Source organism: Oncorhynchus clarkii, chromosome 32, assembly GCF_045791955.1.
Source record: "Oncorhynchus clarkii lewisi isolate Uvic-CL-2024 chromosome 32, UVic_Ocla_1.0, whole genome shotgun sequence".
Taxonomy (NCBI): Eukaryota; Metazoa; Chordata; class Actinopteri; order Salmoniformes; family Salmonidae; genus Oncorhynchus; species Oncorhynchus clarkii.
Genome location: NC_092178.1, coordinates 32,258,879 through 32,278,150, shown reverse-complemented (window position 1 = coordinate 32,278,150; position 19,272 = coordinate 32,258,879). Strand labels below are relative to the sequence as shown.

The window sequence follows — 19,272 nt, the reverse complement described above, 5'->3', positions numbered from 1 at the left end:
TTGTCACATGTATCATACTTTCTTAAAGAACCTTCTGAGCTCAGCGTCTTGGCCTGGCTTTGTCAAAAAGCGTTTACCTTCAGTTGCATCACAAGACAAGAGTAATCAAACCTCCTTATCCTGACTAACACAATGTTACCCTGTTTCTGTGTTGCATCTTACTATAACCAGGACATAATCTACTTTCATGGTTGCCTCTTGTTTTACCAAGAAATAATACCAACAGTTGCTGTATTATATATTATTAAATGGCATGTTTCAGTGAAAACCAAACCAAGCTTGGGAAAAAGTGACATACTATACATTTAATGAAAATAATGAGATGAATTCCATGGCAAGCAGATTGTATCCAGGACTGGTTTCATGTCGTTTTCTTTGAGTTATATTAGAATAGTGTGTTGTTTACTTTGTTTTTGAAGACTTGCCAAAATGGTAATGTGTCTCTGTATTGTTTTCAAATGGCTGTGCACTAGTGTCATGAGGAACCTTAGACATTTGTATATTGTAGGAAACATATACCCTTAAATGATATCAAATACAGAATTCCTTTGATTCTATTAACCACAACCCTCGTCTTCTTTGGTGCTTGTGTGTATGAAGGTTGTGAAATGGGCATGGCACAGGGGACACTAATGGCAAATTAGGGTCCCTAACACAATAACCTAGCATACACAATATTCTACACTATTTCAATGTATAATTTACCTGTGTACTGTACATTGATACAATACCTTCAAACTGACTGGCCACGGCATGCAGGAAAAGGTGAATCGGACAGAAAGATCGTCATCTCGACTGTCTCAATTTATTGTCCTTACGAGGAGAAACAGCCTGTTCATATGAATGTGTAATGTGCATATACAGCGAGTGTAGCATAAGGGTAGTTAATAACGGCATTAGGAGCGATAACAATAAGAATAATGAGAACTGTGTTATTTCAAAAGACACATAATGAAGTACAAGGAGTATACGTAAGATCACCGGCCAATCACAAGCCAGCTCAATAAATACACAGAGCAGAATAGAGCTCTGTGATTGGACGGGTTACAAATACATGTCAACGATTCATACTTTTGAAGTTATTTTGTTTTCTTTTTCATATGTATTTAGATCTCTGTTTTTTCTTTACAGAGGCAGTACATCATTCCCTTTTTTGAATGAAAAAAGTCACTTCTATATACGGTACCAGTCAAAAGTTTGGACACTTACTCATTCCAGGGATTTTCTTTATTTTGACTATTTTCTATATTGTAGAATAATAGTGAAGACATCAACACTATGAAATAACACACATGGACTCATGTAGTACCCCAAAAAGTGTTAAACAACAACTCATCCCAAACCATCTCAAATTGGGTTGAGGTCAGGTGATTGTGGAGGCCAGGTCATCTGATGCAGCACTCTATCACTCTCCTTGGTCAAACAGCCCTTACACAGCCTGGAGGTGTGTTGGGTCATTGTCCTGTCGAAAAACAAATCATAGTCCCACTAAGCGCAAACCAGATGGGAAGGCGTATCACTGCAGAATGCTGTGGTAGCTATTCTGGTTTGCCTTGAATTCTAAATAAATCACTGACAGTGTCACCAGCAAAGCACCCCCACACCATAACACCTCCTCCTCCATGCTTTATGGTGGGAAATACACATGCAGAGATTATCCATTCACCCACACCGCGTCACACAAAAACACGGCGGTTGGAAACAAAAATCTCCAATTTGAACTCCAGACCAAAGGACCACATTTCCACCGGTCTAATGTCCATTGCTCGTGTTTCTTGGCCCAAACAAGTCTCTTCTTCTTATTGGTGTCCTTTAGTAGTTGTTTCTTTGCAGCAATTTGACTGTTACTTAAACTCTGTGAAGCATTTATTTGGGCTGAAATTTCTGAGGCTAGTAACTAATGAACTTATCCTCTGCAGTAGAGATAACTCTGGGTCTTCCTTTCCTGTGGCGGTCCTCATGAGAGCCAGTTTTATCATAGCGCTTGGTGGTTTTTGGTGACTGCACTTGACTGACCTTCATGTCTTAATAAAGTAATGATGGACTGTCGTATGGACTTGGTCTTTTATCAAATAGGACCATCTGTATATAGGACCACCATTCAAATAGGACCACCATTCTGTATTCCACCCATACCTTGATTGGCTCAAACACATTAAGGAAAAAATAAATTACACAAATGAACTTTTATCAAGGCACACCTGTTAATTGAAATGCATTTCAGGTGACTACCTCATGAAGCTGGTTGAGAGAATGCCAGGAGTGTGCAAATCTGTCATCAAGGCAAAGGGTGGCTACTTTGACGAATCTAAAATATTAAATATATTTTGATTTGTTTACCACTTTTTAGGTTACTACATGATTCCATATGTGTTATTTCATAGTTTTGATGTCTTCACTATTATTCTACAATATAGAAAATAGTAAAAATAAAGAAAAACCCTGGAATGAGTAGGCATGTCCAAACTTTTGAGTGGTACTGCATATCTACATAGATTACAGTATCTTCCAATGGATAATAATGAGGATAACATTGATAGTTGCGTACAATAAGAATAACGAAGGTACTAATACTCTGTATGAAAGGTAAAAAAAAAAAAAAAAACCTGTTAAAAGTACCTCATTGTTTCAACACAAACTGCCATTCTCCCCCATACCCCTTGCTTTGCAAGAATGAGTTGGGAATATAGAAAATGATCATTCTTAAATACAAAATCTGCTCTGTTTCTTGATGTTTCTTCTCACTCACTTTCCTTGCACAATCTTTTTACTTCACCACGTCGTTGGTAGAAAAATACATACATATGATAATATACATACAACTAATAAGTGAAACAATGAGAAACCATGAGGGTAAAAATACAAGATTGATCAAGTGCCTTCTTTATATCAGCCCACCCCCCCCCCTCATCTCTTTTCGATGTCTTCTCCTTTAAGTGCCTTCTTTGAACCATTCATAGATCATCTCTTCATTCAATACTGGACTACATATCCCATACTTCCTCTTCATCTCAGGTTTCCTCTTCACGCCCTCCTTTCCTTCTCTGATTGGGTCTTGCATCGCCAAACCTCATTCTTCCATCCATTCCTTCGCCAACCACAAGGCAGTGTCGCTTTTACTTAGTCCTTTCTCCCTGTCAGTGTAGGCTGGTGGGAGGAGAAATCGGAGAACGGCCTCATTGAAATAGCTGGAATCAAACACATTGATTGTGTTTGACACAGTTCCATTTATTCCATTACAATGAGCCTATCCTCCCATTTAAAGTGACACCAGCCTCCAACTCCCTCCCTCCCCATTCTGTCTATCTTCTGCTCTGTCCAAACTCCTCTCCTCCCCTCTGTCCATCCTCCTGCTCTATGAGTTCATGTGCTCCACCTGGATGGCTGAGGTGGACACGGTCAAGCAGAGGTCCTTATGGGCCGATAGATCAGCCACGCTGACTGGCTTGTACTGGATCTCGCCGGCCGACACCGTCTTGTACTGGTGCAGGTCAAAGGAGCATGGCACGCCCTCCGTCTGTGGGTAGCTGCCCTGCTGTGGGTTGTTGGGGTTCTGGGACTGGTTCTGCCCCGGGTTCTGGCCCGCCCCTCCAGGACCACCCACTGCATTTGCCCCGCCTCCTCCTCTCCCACGGCCCCTCCCCCTGCCCCCTCCTCCGGGGGTGTGGCCCTGAGCCTGCTGGGCGGCGATGGCTGCCGCCACCGTGAGGGGGTCAGGGTTGTGCTTCCGCATGTGTTTCATCAGGTAGGTCTCCTGGAGAAGAGTGGGGAGAAAGATGGTGAGGGAGGTGGACAGTGCAGTGAACTCTTACTATGCAGCGGGTCTTGGGGACAAAATGCAAGAGATTGGCAGCACCTACAGCTGAAGTCGGAAGTTTACATACACTTAGGTTGGAGTCATTAAAACTTGTTTCTCAACCACTCCACAAATTTCTTGTTAACAAACTATAGTTTGTCAAGTCGGTTAGGACATCTACTTTGTGCATGACAAGTCATTTTTCCAACAATTGTTTACAGACAGATTACTTCACTTATAATTCACAATTCCAGTGGGTCAGAAGTTTACATACACTAAGTTGACTGTGCCTTTAAACAGCTTGGAATATTCCAGAAAATGATGTCATGGCTTTAGAAGCTTCTAATAGGCTAATTGACATAATTTGAGTCAACTGGAGGTGTACCTGTGGATGTATCTCAAGGCCTACCTTCAATCTCAGTGCCTCTTTGCTTGACATCATGGGAAAATCAAAAGAACTCAGCCAAGACCTCAGGAAGAAAATTGTGACCTCCACAAATCTAGTTCATCCTTGGTAGCAATTTCCAAACACCTAAATGTACCACATTCATCTGTATAAGCAATAGCACGCAAGTATAAACACCATGGGACCACGCAGCCGTCATACAGCTCAGGAAGGAGATGCTTTCTGTCTCCTAGAGATGAACGTACTTTAGTGCAAAAAGTGCAAATCAATCCCAGAACAACAGCAAAGGATCTTGTGAAGATGCTACGGAGGAAACAGGTACAAAAGTATCTATATCCACAGTAAAACGAGTCCTATATCGATATAACCTGAAAGCAAGAAATAAGCCACTGCTCCAAAACTGCCATAAAAAAGCCAGACTACGGTTTGCAACTGCACATGGGGACAAAGATCGTACTTTTTGGAGAAATGTCCTCTGGTCTGATGAAACAAAAATAGAACTGTTTGGCCATAATGACCATTGTTATGTTTGGAGGAAAAAGGGGGAGGCTTGCAAGCCAAATAACACCATCCCAATCGTGAAGCACGGGGGTGGCAGCATCATGTTGTGGGGGTGCTTTGCTGCAGGAGGGACTGGTGCACTTCACAAAATAGATGACATCATAAGGAACGAAAATTATGTGGATATATTGAAGCAACATCTCAAGACATCAGTCAGGAAGTTGAAGCTTGGTCGCAAATGGGTCTTCCAAATGGACAATGACCCAAAGCATACTTCCAAAGTTGTGGCAAAATGGACAACAAAGTCAAGGTATTGGAGTGGCCATCACAAAGCCCTGACCTCAATCCAATAGAAAATTTGTGGGCAGAACTGAAAAAGCGTGTGCGAGCAAGGAGGCCTACAAACCTGACTCTGTTACACCAGCTCTGTCAGGAGGAATGGGACAAAACTCACCCAACCTAATGTGCGAAGCTTGTGGAAGGCTACCCAAAACATTTGACCCAAGTTCAACAATTTAAAGGCAATACTACCAAATACATAATTGAGTGTATGTAAACTTCTGACCCACTGGGAATGTGATGAAAGAAATAAAAGCTGAAATAAATCATTCTCTCTACTATTATTCTGATATTTCACATTCTTAAAATAAAGTGGTGATCCCAACTGACCTAAGACAGGGAATTGTTACTAGGATTAAATGTCAGGAATTGTGAAAACTGAGTTTAAATGTATTTGGCTGAGGTGTATGTAAACTTCGACTTCAACTGTACATACAAACTCAGGCATTTTGTAGTCTATGCAAATTACTGGAAGGAAATATGTGCCAAGCGTATATAAACTACAGTAGAGGGGGGAGCAGTGTTTTTAACTACATAGCCAAACGCCAACCCGTACAGTCCTATACAACACTATAGGTTACCATCAAGCCAAACTACTGCGTGTACTTGTTCATCTACTCTTCTACTGGTTGTTCAACTGTTTTCACTACCAACCAACTTACAGTAACCTGAAGTACTGTAGTCCTTCAAGTAATCTAATATTGCAGTTACTGAAAGAAGTACATACAATGAATTAATCTCCACCCTCACAATGCTCTAGCCCCTCCCCTAAAATATGACATTGCTGAACACCACTTTCATTCACCAGGCCCCTCACAAGTGGGGAGGCCCCGCATCTAGAAAGCAAAAGTGGGTGTGACTCTTTTAAAAGGGGTGGGACTTCATGTAGTTGAGGAGGAGGTAGAGGTTTTAGGGTGATTGGCAGGCGTACCGAGGTGTAGGCGCGGTTGCACAGGCCACAGGAGTAAAGCTTGGCGTGTTTGACCGTGTGAGTGGTCAGGTGCACCTCCAGACTGGCCGCATCTGTGTAACCGCGGTTACAGTTGTGGCACTTATACGGCTTGTCTTTGTTGTGCTGCCGGCGGTGAGACTGGGGTAAGCAGCAATTTAAGAGTTAATACATTATGATTATTGTGACTATAACGTTATCATGCCTACATCATATCATTATGCTTATGTTATTAACTGTACATAATTCATTTAAAGATAAGTGAATTTTTGCTATGAGAAACTTACAACCAAATAAATTGAACTTGAGATGATTATTGTCCAAATTTGAGATCTATTGGACTTGTGAATTGGATGTAGAAGTCCTGCCTACCTGTAAGTTGGACAGCTGAGTGAATGCTTTCTCACAGCCAGGATGGATACACTTGTAAGGTCGATCCCCCGTGTGGATCCTATGGAAGTGAAACACAGTCTGTAATGAACTACAGCTCCCCGAAAACCCCAGTAGCCTGACTACTTTCCTTACAGTGTCACTCACTCCAAGGAACTGACAGGAAAGATGGAAAGAGAGAGATCCAATCCCAAATCAACCACACTATCCAATGGTCTTTCTTTACGGCCCCTCATAGATAAGAGTTTCCACCATAATACTTACTGGTAAATCAAACCAGTCCATTCAGATGTCAAAGTGTAAGGGCAAGGGTATATTGGCAACAGCCTCATGTCCAAACTGATGCTGACATGAGGGAGGAGCTAGAAAATGTAGCAAACTTTAATGAGAAATGTAATCACATCAATTTATCCTAAACACTTTATTAAATAACTCTGTGGGTTGTTTTGAAATTGAGAAAGAAGATAAAAGAATGAGATTCAACGATTGAGAAGGAAAGAGAGAAAAAAGCAAAAAAAGAGGAGTAGATGGAACTAGAGAGGGTGTGTGATGACGTGACTGCCCACTGTCCCTGTTTAGTAGTGTTTACCTGTGGTGCTGCTGTAAGTGACTGAGCTGCCTGAATGTTTTCTGGCAGAAGGAGCAGGTGTAGGGCTTGGACCCGCTGTGGATGCGGATGTGCTGGGCAAGGTAGCTGGAGTTGGAGAACGATTTGGAGCAGTGGGGACACTTGTGCGGTTTGCCCTCAGTGTGGTTTCTAACAAGGGGATGGGGAGATGGAGAGAGAAAAAGAGAGAGATTTATAATGTATCAAATCAGCGACAAATTATCCTGAGATCAAATCATAATCAAATCACCCCAAATCAAGTTTAGAGCAGTTTGATTGACAGTGTGCACTTTTTTGTTGTTGCTGTGTCTGAGTTGCAAAACACAGTACGAAAACAGACAGCAGGCAGTCCCCCTTTCCTTTCTCTCTCTCTCGCTCTCCACCTATGGTGTGCTAACGATATTGTGTGGTAATTCTACAGAGGCCTACAACTTAGACATTTGAGTCTGAAGGCATGTGCTCGCCTTTCTCTTGAAACATAAGGCAAAAAACTGTGAGGGGCATGTGAGGGAGGAAATGCAATAGAGAAGGCAAGGGGAGCACTTTATTCTAACAGAACAGTGAGGGTGGGAGGAAGGGAAAAGCAATTTATTTAATTCCTCAAACATTCAAGAAACCAAAGACTGGTTGTAGAGATGGTGCACAGATAGAACTGAAAGTGTCAGGGAAAGGCATCCAAATAAAATGAAGAACTCAATATGGAAAGATGTAGTCTTTGAATATCTAAATGTACAGATAGAGCCATATTATTTGTCTGAAATAAAAGCATTTACGTTATGATGCTCTTTCAGGGATAGTTTACCCAAAATGACATCCTTTCCCCAAAGGTGGACGTGACTTATTAGTCTTTGCTATGGTTCTCCAGCCATCTAAAAGGAAGAATGCAATCTGTCACTTTCAAAGAAGTTAACCCCTCTTCAGATCAAATGTGGTGTTCCACAGGGATCGATGCTTGGACCTCTATTATTTCTAGTTTACCAAACGCATAAAAACTACTTTTTCAGATTGTGTTTGTCAATAACATAAGCAACTTTAATTCCCCCCAAAATCTGCAAACTACACATAAAAACAATAGCCTCCAAGATAGCAAACAACGCATACACTTACTGTGATCTCTCTTGAATACAACCACGGCACTCAATCTGTACTACACTTGAAGCCTGAACTGTGCTTTTTGACCTCCCCTACACATTTTGTTTTTAACCTAGCACTGAACGTTGTGTCAAAAATCTTTGTCTATGTCTCTGGTAATGGTTATATACGGTATCACTGTCTTCCATATGTTCCTGCTTGTATGTACAGTACCAGTCCAAAATTTGGTCACACCTACTCAATCTAGGGTTTTTATTTATTTTGACTATTTCCTACATTGTAAAATAATAGTGAAGTCATCAAAACTATGAAATAACACATGGAATCATGTAGTAACCAAAAAAAAGTGTTAAATGATTCATTTTGCATTGATGACTGCTTTGCACACTCTTGGCATTCTCTCAACCGGCTTCACCTGGAATGCTTTTCCAACAGTCTTGAAGGAGTTCCCACATATGCTGAGCACTTGTTGGCTGCTTTTCCTTCACTCTGCGGTCCGACTCATCACAATTTGGTTGAGGTCGGGGGATTGTGGAGGCCAGGTCATCTGATGCAGCACTCCACCACTCTCCTTCTTGGTCAAATAGCCCTTACACAGCCTGGAGGTGTGTTGGGTCATTGTCCTGTTGAAAAACAAATCATAGTCCCACTAAGCCCAAACCAGATGGGACTGCATATCGCTGCAGAATGCTGTGGTTGCCATGCTGGTTAAGTGTGCCTTGAATTCTAAATAAATTACAGACAGTGTCACCAGCAAAGCATCCCCATACCATAACACCTCCTCCATGCTTTATGGTGGAAAATACACATGCAGAGATCATCTGTTCACCCACACCGCGTTTCACAAAGACACAGCGGTTGGAACCAAAAATCTCCAATTTGGACTCCAGACCAAAGGACCACATTTCCACCGGTCTAATGTCCATTGCTCGTGTTTATTGGCCCAAGCAAGTCTCTTCTTCTTATTGGTGTCCTTTAGTAGTGGTTTCTTTGCAGCAGTTTGACCATGAGGACCTGATTCATACAGTCTCTCTGAATAGGTGATGTTGAGATGTGCTTGTTACTTGAACTCTGTGAAGCATTTATTTGGGCTACAATCTGAGGTGCAGTTAACACTAATGAACTTATCCTCTGCAACAGAGGTAACTCTGGGTCTTCCTTTCCTGTGGTGGTCCTCATGAGAGTCAGTTTCAACATAGCGATGGTTTTTGCGACTGCACTTGAAGAAACGTTCAAAGTTCTTGACATTTTCCAGATTGGCTGATCTTCTTGTCTTAAAGTAATGATGAACTGTCGTTTCTCTTTGCTTATTTGAGCTGTTCTTGCCATAATATAGACTTGGTCTTTTACCAAATATCTTATGTATACCATCCCTACCTCAAGCTGGTTTAGAGAATGCCAAGAGTGTGCAAAGCTGTCATCAAGGCAAAGTTAGGCTACTTTGAAGAACTTGTTTAACACTTATTTGGTTGCTAAATGAATCCATATGTGTTATTTCATCATTTTGATATCTTCACTATTATTCTACAATGTAGAAAATAGTAAAAATAAAGAAAACCCCTGGAATGAAGTGTATCCAAACTTTTGACTGGTACTGTAAGTGAACGTGTGGAACCGAGAGCGAGGAAGCAGACAGTCAGAAAAGTCAAATGAGGGATAAGGATGAGATGGATACCACAAAATGAAGAGGGCACACGCAAAGAAATCAACAGAAGCAAGGACATAACTGAACAAATTCATCAAATTTCACAAAAAGCAATTTGGCAAGAAAAAACATGTCAAACAGCACACACTCTGCTTAGAAAAGTGGTGACATTTCAACAAGAGAGGAAAGAGGTGGTGCTGCTTTGTCACACGTCACCAGAAACATCACTATTGGGCTTGTTTATTCTAAATCTGCAGTCATAGATGAAGTACAATAAGACGTTTTTAAATCAGTATTCTTGGGGGTAACAATGTATTATTTGCATTGTCAAAATAAAAACCCTTGTATCTAATGCAGAGTAGTTACTCATATTGTAAGGGTCAAATCCAAAGCCAAATGTGGAAAGGTACATTGGTATCAATATCCCTGAATTTGTAATGATAGTCTTTACTACCAGCCCTTAATTCTTGTGTGACGGCCTATACTCTGCAGTCACACACCTATTCCCTGAAATCAATCATCACACACACTCACACACGCCAGGGAGGCAGCAGTACCGTGTGTGCTGCTGTAAGTGACTGAGCTGCCTGAATGTTTTCTGGCAGTAGGAGCAGGTGTAGGGCTTGGCCCCGCTGTGGATGCGGATGTGCTGGGACAGGTAGCTGGAGTTGGCGAACGACTTGGAGCAGTGGGGGCACTTGTGCGGCTTGGCCTCCGTGTGAGACTTGGCGTGGATCTGCATGTCCGACTTACTGAAGAACGTCACCGCACACATCCGGCACCTGGAATATGGGTATGAGAGAGTGGCAGGTGGTGGAAATGGAGAGAAAACAAGAAGAACAGAGATACTGTATAGACACGGGGATACGTTGAATGGGGAATACATTACAGGTTCAACTTGGGTAACAAATTGTGAGAGTTAAGGGGTAAAAAGTATGTAAGCACAAAGCCTATAATCTACCTGTATGATTTGGTCCCATCTTTGTTCCCATGCTCATCCTCATCATTTGATAAGTCATAATGGTCGGCAGTGTGGTGCTGTAAACAAACAATATTTGTTTTTATAAACAACACTTTGCTTCACTAATCCTGAAATAATGACACTACATTACATAGCCTTAACATATTTTATCACTATGGATTGGATTGACTGGGGAGTTGATCTAAACACAACATAATACTCAACATAACTTCTGTAGAGGCTTAGTTCTTATGTGACATCCCTTAGACTCTCAATCACCTGTCCCCCAGCAGCCAGGTGTGCCAGAATCAACGCATCACTTCCTGGGGGGAGGGTGGCGCCCGCCCTCGACATCATTGACTTCTTCTTCCTGCCCCGCTTCCCGGGCGTTGGAATGACAGCAGGAGGGATGACCAAATCCTCTTTCTTGCCTGAAACAGGTACAAAAAAACGGGATGGGGAAAGGAGGGATAGAGGGAAGGGGAGAGAACGGGGGGGATACAGCTTTGTTTAAAAGACACTAAACACCACGCTACATATCCCTTGGGCCTCTTCTTGGTGAGTATCATCCAAAACGATGTCTCCTGGTATGCAATGGTGAAAGCAACAACGTGTAAGTGGTATATAACCCCATAACACTGAGGCATTTTAATCTCTTCACCCATGTCATGACTGTCCTGTGAGGATCCGAATGGGTCATATCGGCTTGGCAAGGGATGACAGTAACCACAGAGGGGGGAGAAGGGAGCTGGTGGGTGGTTGACACCTCACACCCTGTTGTAGATTAAAGGAGAGGAGATCTAGAGTCTCCCTCTCCAAAATTCACACAGGAATGTTAATTTGTCTCCAGAGACCGTTTTCCCGCAGAAACTCTTAACACGTTAACATAGAACGTGTGGAATGGTCAGAGATGCTCTAAAGAATAATAATGTCATATGGGTTGTTATTTTGTGATGTCATTAAAAAGGTTATAAAGGAAATACTGTAACTTGAAAAGTACAGTGCCTTGCGAAAGTATTCGGCCCCCTTGAACTTTGCGACCTTTTGCCACATTTCAGGCTTCAAACATAAAGATATAAAACTGTATTTATTTTGTGAAGAATCAACAACAAGTGGGACACAATCATGAAGTGGAACGACATTTATTGGATATTTCAAACTTTTTTAACAAATCAAAAACTGAAAAATTGGGCGTGCAAAATTATTCAGCCCCCTTAAGTTAATACTTTGTAGCGCCACCTTTTGCTGAGATTACAGCTGTAAGTCGCTTGGGGTATGTCTCTATCAGTTTTGCACATCGAGAGACTGAAATTTTTTCCCATTCCTCCTTGCAAAACAGCTCGAGCTCAGTGAGGTTGGATGGAGAGCATTTGTGAACAGCAGTTTTCTGTTCTTTCCACAGATTCTCGATTGGATTCAGGTCTGGACTTTGACTTGGCCATTCTAACACCTGGATATGTTTATTTTTGAACCATTCCATTGTAGATTTTGCTTTATGTTTTGGATCATTGTCTTGTTGGAAGACAAATCTCCGTCCCAGTCTCAGGTCTTTTGCAGACTCCATCAGGTTTTCTTCCAGAATGGTCCTGTATTTGGCTCCATCCATCTTCCCATAAATTTTAACCATCTTCCCTGTCCCTGCTGAAGAAAAGCAGGCCCAAACCATGATGCTGCCACCACCATGTTTAACAGTGGGGATGGTGTGTTCAGGGTGATGAGCTGTGTTGCTTTAACGCCAAACATAACGTCTTGCATTGTTGCCAAAAAGTTACATTTTGGTTTCATCTGACCAGAGCACCTTCTTCCACATGTTTGGTGTGTCTCCCAGGTGGCTTGTGGCAAACTTTAAACGACACTTTTTATGGATATCTTTAAGAAATGGCTTTCTTCTTGCCACTCTTCCATAAAGGCCAGATTTGTGCAATATACGACTGATTGTTGTCCTATGGACAGAGTCTCCCACCTCAGCTGTAGATCTCTGCAGTTCATCCAGAGTGATCATGGGCCTCTTGGCTGCATCTCTGATCAGTCTTCTCCTTGTATGAGCTGAGAGTTTAGAGGGACGGCCAGGTCTTGGTACATTTGCAGTGGTCTGATACTCCTTCCATTTCAATATTATCGCTTGCACAGTGCTCCTTGGGATGTTTAAAGCTTGGAAAATCTTTTTGTATCCAAATCCGGCTTTAAACTTCTTCACAACAGTATCTCGGACCTGCCTGGTGTGTTCCTTGTTCTTCATGATGCTCTCTGCGCTTTTAACGGACCTCTGAGACTATCACAGTGCAGGTGCATTTATACAGAGACTTGATTACACACAGGTGGATTGTATTTATTATCATTAGTCATTTAGGTCAACATTGGATCATTCAGAGATCCTCACTGAACTTCTGGAGAGAGTTTGCTGCACTGAAAGTAAAGGGGCTGAATAATTTTGCACGCCCAATTTTTCAGTTTTTGATTTGTTAAAAAAGTTTGAAATATCCAATAAATGTCGTTCCACTTCATGATTGTCCCCTTGTTGTTGATTCTTCACAAAAAAATACAGTTTTATATCTTTATGTTTGAAGCCTGAAATGTGGCAAAAGGTCGCAAAGTTCAAGGGGGCCAAATACTTTCGCAAGGCACTGTATATACACTACATGTACGAAGTCTCCATCCTCTACTTTGTATATGAAATATGAAAAACGATTCATGTATTTTTGTTAAGATAGGAATGTGATTTTAGGAGCCATAAGAGATAATTTATCTTGAATAAACATTGCACAGTAAGTAGCCACGCCCCGAGTGAGGTCAGACAGCATGTCAGCTTGACAGAACCATCCCTTTTGACATGAGTTCATAAAAGGATTGGTAAAGAAATTAACATTTAGTCCAGGAAAGACCAGGGGTTGCAACCCACGTCTAACGTGGTTTGAACCCTGAATCTCAACACGAGGTTGAAACAATAACGTCACCTTCCGGACAATCACTGGTACGGCTGATTAGCTGTCCGGAGTAAAATCTCTTCGAAAGTGAATTTAAGTGGGACTATTCTTTCAAATCACCATAGTGCGCTACTCTCATCACAGCACTGGAACCATCGACACGGCTGGCTAGCCTATCTTCAAAGAAGCTTCAGGAGAAAATGAGAGAACAGAGAAACACCTTTTGGACAATCAGAGCCTTACAAGCGTGCCGAGGAAAAGCCCAACACCCTTCCTAAGGAGGCCTGGTTCAGACAGAGAGATAAACGGCAAACGAAGGCATTCACATGTAAATACATTCATGATTTCTTACTCCAAACGGGCGGCAGTTCGTGTGCAAAGTATATGATTACTGTGAGAGTAGTTCCTAAAATGTATTAACGATAAGTGTCTCTTTCTCTCTCTCTCCCCCTCCATTCCATCTCCTTTGAAACAAGCCACCATAGGTTGTGTCAGTCCGCTAGGGACCTTTTCCTAATGTAGTAAGTGTGTATGTTTATCCTGTGTTATTTATTTACCAGCTAACTTAATGATAATTAAACCAATTTGTGTAGTACCGAATCATAAGTAAGGCTGGGGTTTTGCAGATGCAGGAGGTTACGACTGTTCAGAATTACTTTCTTATTTAACCTTTATTTAACTAGGCAAGTCAGTTAAGAACAAATACTTATTTACAATGATGGCCTACCGGGGAAGAGTGGGTTAACTTCCTTGTTCAGGGGCCGAATGACAGATTCTTACCTTGTCAGCTCGGAGATTCGATCCAGCAAACTTACTGTCCCAACGCTCTAACCACTAGGCTACCTGCCACCCCTGGCTAGCTTGTCTTCAAAGAAGAATGATGATATGATATGAGGTTATGATTAATACGTTGACTGTTTTATGGTTTTGATAGGTAAAGACCTTTAGAGTTTAATTCGGGAGATGGTAACTCTTTAAACAACCGCTCTCGTGGTGCCCCAAATTCCTAATGAGTTAATTGTTACATGATTCATTTAAAATCGGGTAACAATTAAACATAGTTAGTTGATTCGATAAATAACAGTCAACAGATTAATGAAAGTAATGTCACAACACCCATATACTGAAATACCTGACAGACTTCATCGCTGCAAAAATAAGTTTACACTCAACTGCCTATTTCGACAGCATTGCACAGTTACACAACTAAACAAAATAGATTTTGCTTTTTGAATGGGCCAGAAACTGTAGTTTTTTATATTTTGGACATTAATCCAAGACAATGGTTTTGATCAATCTTTGGATGATCACATTCATGAATGGAATAGCACCACCAGAGAACATGGCGGTGTACTCCAGATCACTCCATTGGTCCTCCAGATAACTTGCTAGGACCATTAGTGGATGTGCATCAGATCATATTCCTAGACTTTCAGATATCATTTTTGGAGTCTTGGACTTACACACTCAGATAACTCTACTAGACCATCAATAGGTCGCAGATCTGATCATCTTCATAATATGTTGTGAGATTTATAGTGTGAGCTTAAGTCCAGTAAAACATTACATCCAAGACATTTTCTTTGCAGCTTATAACAGGCCTTTCAGCAGCGCTTCTCAAACTAGGAGGTCGCCTGATTTGAAAATGGTGTGGCGAAAGAAACTCTGAAATAAACAACTGCACTTGGTTCATAGAACTGGGGTTACGTCAGTAACCTCCGATAGCCGCTAGATGAGGTTGTAATAAACAGAGTGGTTTCTGTTTTCTCACTACAATTGTGGCTCTATCTTTTAAAGGATTTAAGCTACAACATATGACCCCATCACTGAAACATAAGACGTACAGTGGTTCCTCCATTAAAAGTTGCGAGCTTACACCGCGGGACTTAAAGGTAATTTGTGGTTTAGTACAGTACCCTCCACGCAGACAAGTCATTTAGAAAGCAACTCAACTGCATATCCAAACCAGCAATCAAACAGTTCAGAGTGCAAGTAAACACAACACAACCACAAGACTGAACCTGGGCTACGGTTGCAGGGCTTTGCTGCTAAGCAGTAGGGATGGTTGATGGCATATGGGGAGGGAGTAGTCAGCTAGTTGGGGCAGGGTGGAGGGGAGATGGAGGTGGGTACTCACTGTGGCTGTAGAAGTAGAGAGAGGAGTGCTGGCTGCTCTCTGACAGAAACCGAGAGAAGAGAACACACTCAACACACGGAGCTCACTACCCGGCTCGCTCCCTCTCGCTCACACCGCAGAGGGTGGGGGGGGGCTGGATCAGGTCATGGGTTAGTGGTTGGCTGCTGGCAACGCGTTGCAGGGGTTAGCTCAAGCAGCAATGAGTGTGTTACTGTGTGTGAGTGTTGAGTCTAAAATACTTTAGAACGTGGTTCCCCCCTTGCTGGGCAAGCCCATATCAACCATATTTTTTTAATGCTCCAATGAATGTACAGTATGTGTGTATGTGAGTGTGTGCCAGTGAGTCTGCTACGGTTGTTGATAAGCCAGGACAGGTTTGCAAGCTGCTCAGGCACACAACCTATCACAATGTGGGGGGGGAAGGTAAACAGGTTTGGGGGAACGGGGTGGAGGTTTTACCTGTGTTTGTGGGGTGCAGTGAGGACACTATCATGGTGGTGGCAGGGGGTCCGGACACAAAAGATTGTGTGGAGGTGGGTTGAGAGACCAGGGTGCCTTGGGGAGTGGTTATCACTAGCCCCGCTAAGAGGGAGAGAGAGACTGTGACCTGACTGCACCACGCCCCTCCAAGAGAGAGCTGAGGCACACACTACTAGACACCCAATGAAATACAGAGAACGTTTGACAGACATCACTATAACATGATTAAGCCAGACAGAAACAGGGAAGAGATACACATAGAACAACCACAGAGGATCGCCAGACAAACGGACACTGGTGTTTCGTCTTCTCACCTGCCGTCATGATGCCCGCGGACTGGACGGGCACCACCGTGATATTCTGTGAGGTGTGCGGCTGGTGCAGGTGCCCACCTATGGCGTTCAATTGGACGCCTCCACCTTCCTGTTTGGGCACCACCCGGCCTCCAGCGTCCATGGTGAGCATGGCGGTGGGATAGTGCGAGGAGTGAGGGAACGATGGAGAACCCTTATTGTCTGGACTCAACTGCTCCTTCATCTTGTTCAGGAACATGGCGTTTTCAATCTATAGTGGAGGGGGAAGGTGGATAGGAAAGGAGAGGAGGGAAAGAGAAAGACAGGCAATAGAGAGAATGGGTGAGATGCCAATGGGAAATAAGTAGGTGGTAGAGGTTGATAAGGGAAGTGGGAGAGAGGAGGGGTAGAAGTTATCACTTAGGGAGGCTCATTGTTTTGTTACTTACACATGAATTACAGTGAATTTTATGTTTTTCCATCCTCACCTAAGGTGTAAGCTCATTATTAGTGCCAACTAAAATGTATTATGTACAATTCAAGATAAGGTCCAGTAATAAGGTTTCTACCTGTCCTTGTACTGTAGGAACGGGAGACCAAAAGTATGATGAGTTGAAATGGGAATCTTCCATTATTTCTGTAATTGAAAAGCAACATGACTTATAAACAAACACCTGCTCGCTCGTTGTCGTCAATTGAAATGAGACCATGCCCATCTCAACTGATGTCTGGCAAAAGTTATTGGTCTCTTGCAACTGCTAAGCATATCCAAGAAGTTGAGTAAAATAAATAGTTTTTCTCAAGGGAATGGGGAACGTTGAATGATACAAATGTTTTTTCTTCACTGGTATGCATTTTTCCCACTGCCAATAATTTAACTAAGATTTTAAAAAAAGTGTGAACCATATTGTATGGAGCCATATTGTATGTAAGAGTCTGTGGCCCCCGGACAGAGTGTTGCTGTTGGTCAGGATTGTAAATGGCATGTTATTATTCACATACAAGTAAATGCATGCAGAGCGCAGTAGTGGGGGTGTACAAGAAAGTATGTTTCATCAATGGCTACTTAAAACTTATAACAGTCTACAGATGAGATAACAAAAAATGAGGGATACATTATATTGCATACATAATAGAATATTTAACAGAAATATTTAAATATGCCACGCATGGAGTGGGCACTATAAATATTAAGGAACAATGAATGTCAAGTCTGTCATTGAAAATCATCCAGCTAGTAGGTGTAGAACAGTGGAAGTTATTTATTGTAGATTTTTTAACTCAATACACCAGCAACAGAGAGGTGTCTGCTAACCATTCTGAAGTGGAACATTGAGTTCTGTCAAGTTATAGTAAGTCCTATCCCAGGCCAGGGCGCACACACACACACACACACACACACACAAGACAGCTTGCCAGCCAACGGGATAGCCGCCGACCGTCACCTAACGTTACAATAAAACACTCGCCTACCCTTTCTTTCAGCTAAATGTCTGGTGGCAAGCTTGATAGACTGCTATTGATGTTAACTAGCGAGTTAATTATCTAGCAACAACAGAGGAGTGAAATCTGAGCTAGTTAGTTAACGTAGAAGCTAGCTAGCTCCTTGAGGTTAGCTGGCTAGCTAACTTGCCTCCATTAATTTCAGCTTTTGTTAGCTAGCTTGCTACTATGCGGCCTATTTTTAAAGTCGACAATAAACAAATAAACTCCCGCTTGAAAACAACAATGCCACAACCCCTTAAGCCTCCATCCCTCTCCCTGTTCGTCACACTGAGAAAATAAAAAAACAAAAAAAACCTCACGAATAAAAAAAACACAGAAAAAAACGTCGACGCCAATGCCCCTGTGCGAGACGCAGCTTCATGCAGACTTCCGGCTGTCCAGATAGAGGAAAGCAGCAGCTCGTATGAGCTGCTCTGTCACACAGAAATAATTAACGATTGAGTAATAACTCGATGTTAATTACCGGTGTTGTCGATTCCCTCTCAACCCCGGGGGTCCCGCGGGTCGGGACAGTTCGGAAACTCAGTCCAAATCCGCCTGAACCCTCAGATTCGCCGATTTTTTTCCACTAGATTTTTTTTCTTTTTCCCTCTTGTGGGTCTGCTCCGCTCTACACTTCCGGTGCCGATACATTGATTTCCGGTCCTTGGAGTCCTGTACAGAACTCTTAAAATGTATATAATCATATATTATATGAATATTTAGTTTAATTTATGACTATATGGAATTTACTGTTGGTAGCCTTCCACTATCAATGATGGCTAATACAGGTATGCCACAGTACAGGCAAAGACACTGGTCCCCAAACTGGAATCCTGGTCCAGTTTCCAACAAGGTGCAAGAAAAAAAGAAGAAGCTCCCCCATCAGATATTGTTCCCCCATTATATTGCAGCGAACAGAGAGAGCGGGAAGTGCACCCTGGTCTCCGGCGTGAATACCCTGGTCTCCGCATCGAGTCTATGGGTTTAACCCACTTGATGGGAATTGTAATGTGGCTCATATAGCGAGGATTGCTACACTGCCCTCTCTGAACGGGAAGCCACGTCCCCTTAACTCGACTAGACTCAGCCCTCTCATGTCCCGGACTGTGTGTTACGATGACCCAACGGCCACCATCCCACTTCTGACACCAATGTAGTGAACGCAAAGAGCAGGAAACAAATCCTGGTCTCTGGCATGAAAGTCAAACACCCTAAGCATCGCCCCAATATGGTCAACCCACTTGGTGTAAATTGTACCATGGCT

General features: G+C 42.5%; 1 protein-coding gene across 7 annotated transcripts; it reads right to left on the bottom strand.

Annotated features, from left to right (window-relative positions):
- Positions 1-761: 761 nt before the first annotated feature.
- On the bottom strand, positions 762-18,644 carry LOC139391679 (zinc finger protein 384-like). 7 transcript variants are annotated; one of them, XR_011629597.1, is made up of 13 exons: positions 18,490-18,638; positions 17,090-17,157; positions 16,542-16,791; positions 16,207-16,329; positions 15,748-15,786; positions 10,966-11,117; positions 10,687-10,763; positions 10,283-10,507; positions 6,971-7,138; positions 6,364-6,442; positions 5,974-6,132; positions 2,116-3,754; positions 762-2,082 (listed from the first exon to the last, which is right to left on the bottom strand). XR_011629597.1 is itself a non-coding variant. In XM_071139114.1 (12 exons), exons 2-12 carry the CDS (start codon positions 17,150-17,152, stop codon positions 3,356-3,358), a joined length of 1,734 nt encoding a protein of 577 aa, XP_070995215.1. In that variant the 5' UTR covers positions 17,153-17,157; positions 18,490-18,644; the 3' UTR covers positions 762-3,355. The 7 variants fall into 7 exon arrangements, 5 of the variants coding, with proteins under 5 accessions (XP_070995215.1, XP_070995219.1, XP_070995217.1 ...); XR_011629598.1 differs by lacking the exon at positions 6,971-7,138 and having other exon boundaries at positions 18,490-18,632; XM_071139114.1 differs by having other exon boundaries at positions 762-3,754; positions 18,490-18,644.
- Positions 18,645-19,272: the final 628 nt, after the last annotated feature.

Excerpts from the sequence above, each read along its gene's own strand:
- LOC139391679 (XM_071139114.1), bottom strand. The coding sequence starts at position 17,152 with ATGGAAGATTCCCATTTCAACTCATCATACTTTTGGTCTCCCGTTCCT. Across the intron at positions 16,792-17,089 it reads TTCCTACAGTACAAGGACAG|ATTGAAAACGCCATGTTCCT; the intron begins GTAGAAACCTTA and ends CCTCCACTATAG. Across the intron at positions 15,787-16,206 it reads ACTGCACCCCACAAACACAG|AGAGCAGCCAGCACTCCTCT; the intron begins GTAAAACCTCCA and ends GGTTTCTGTCAG.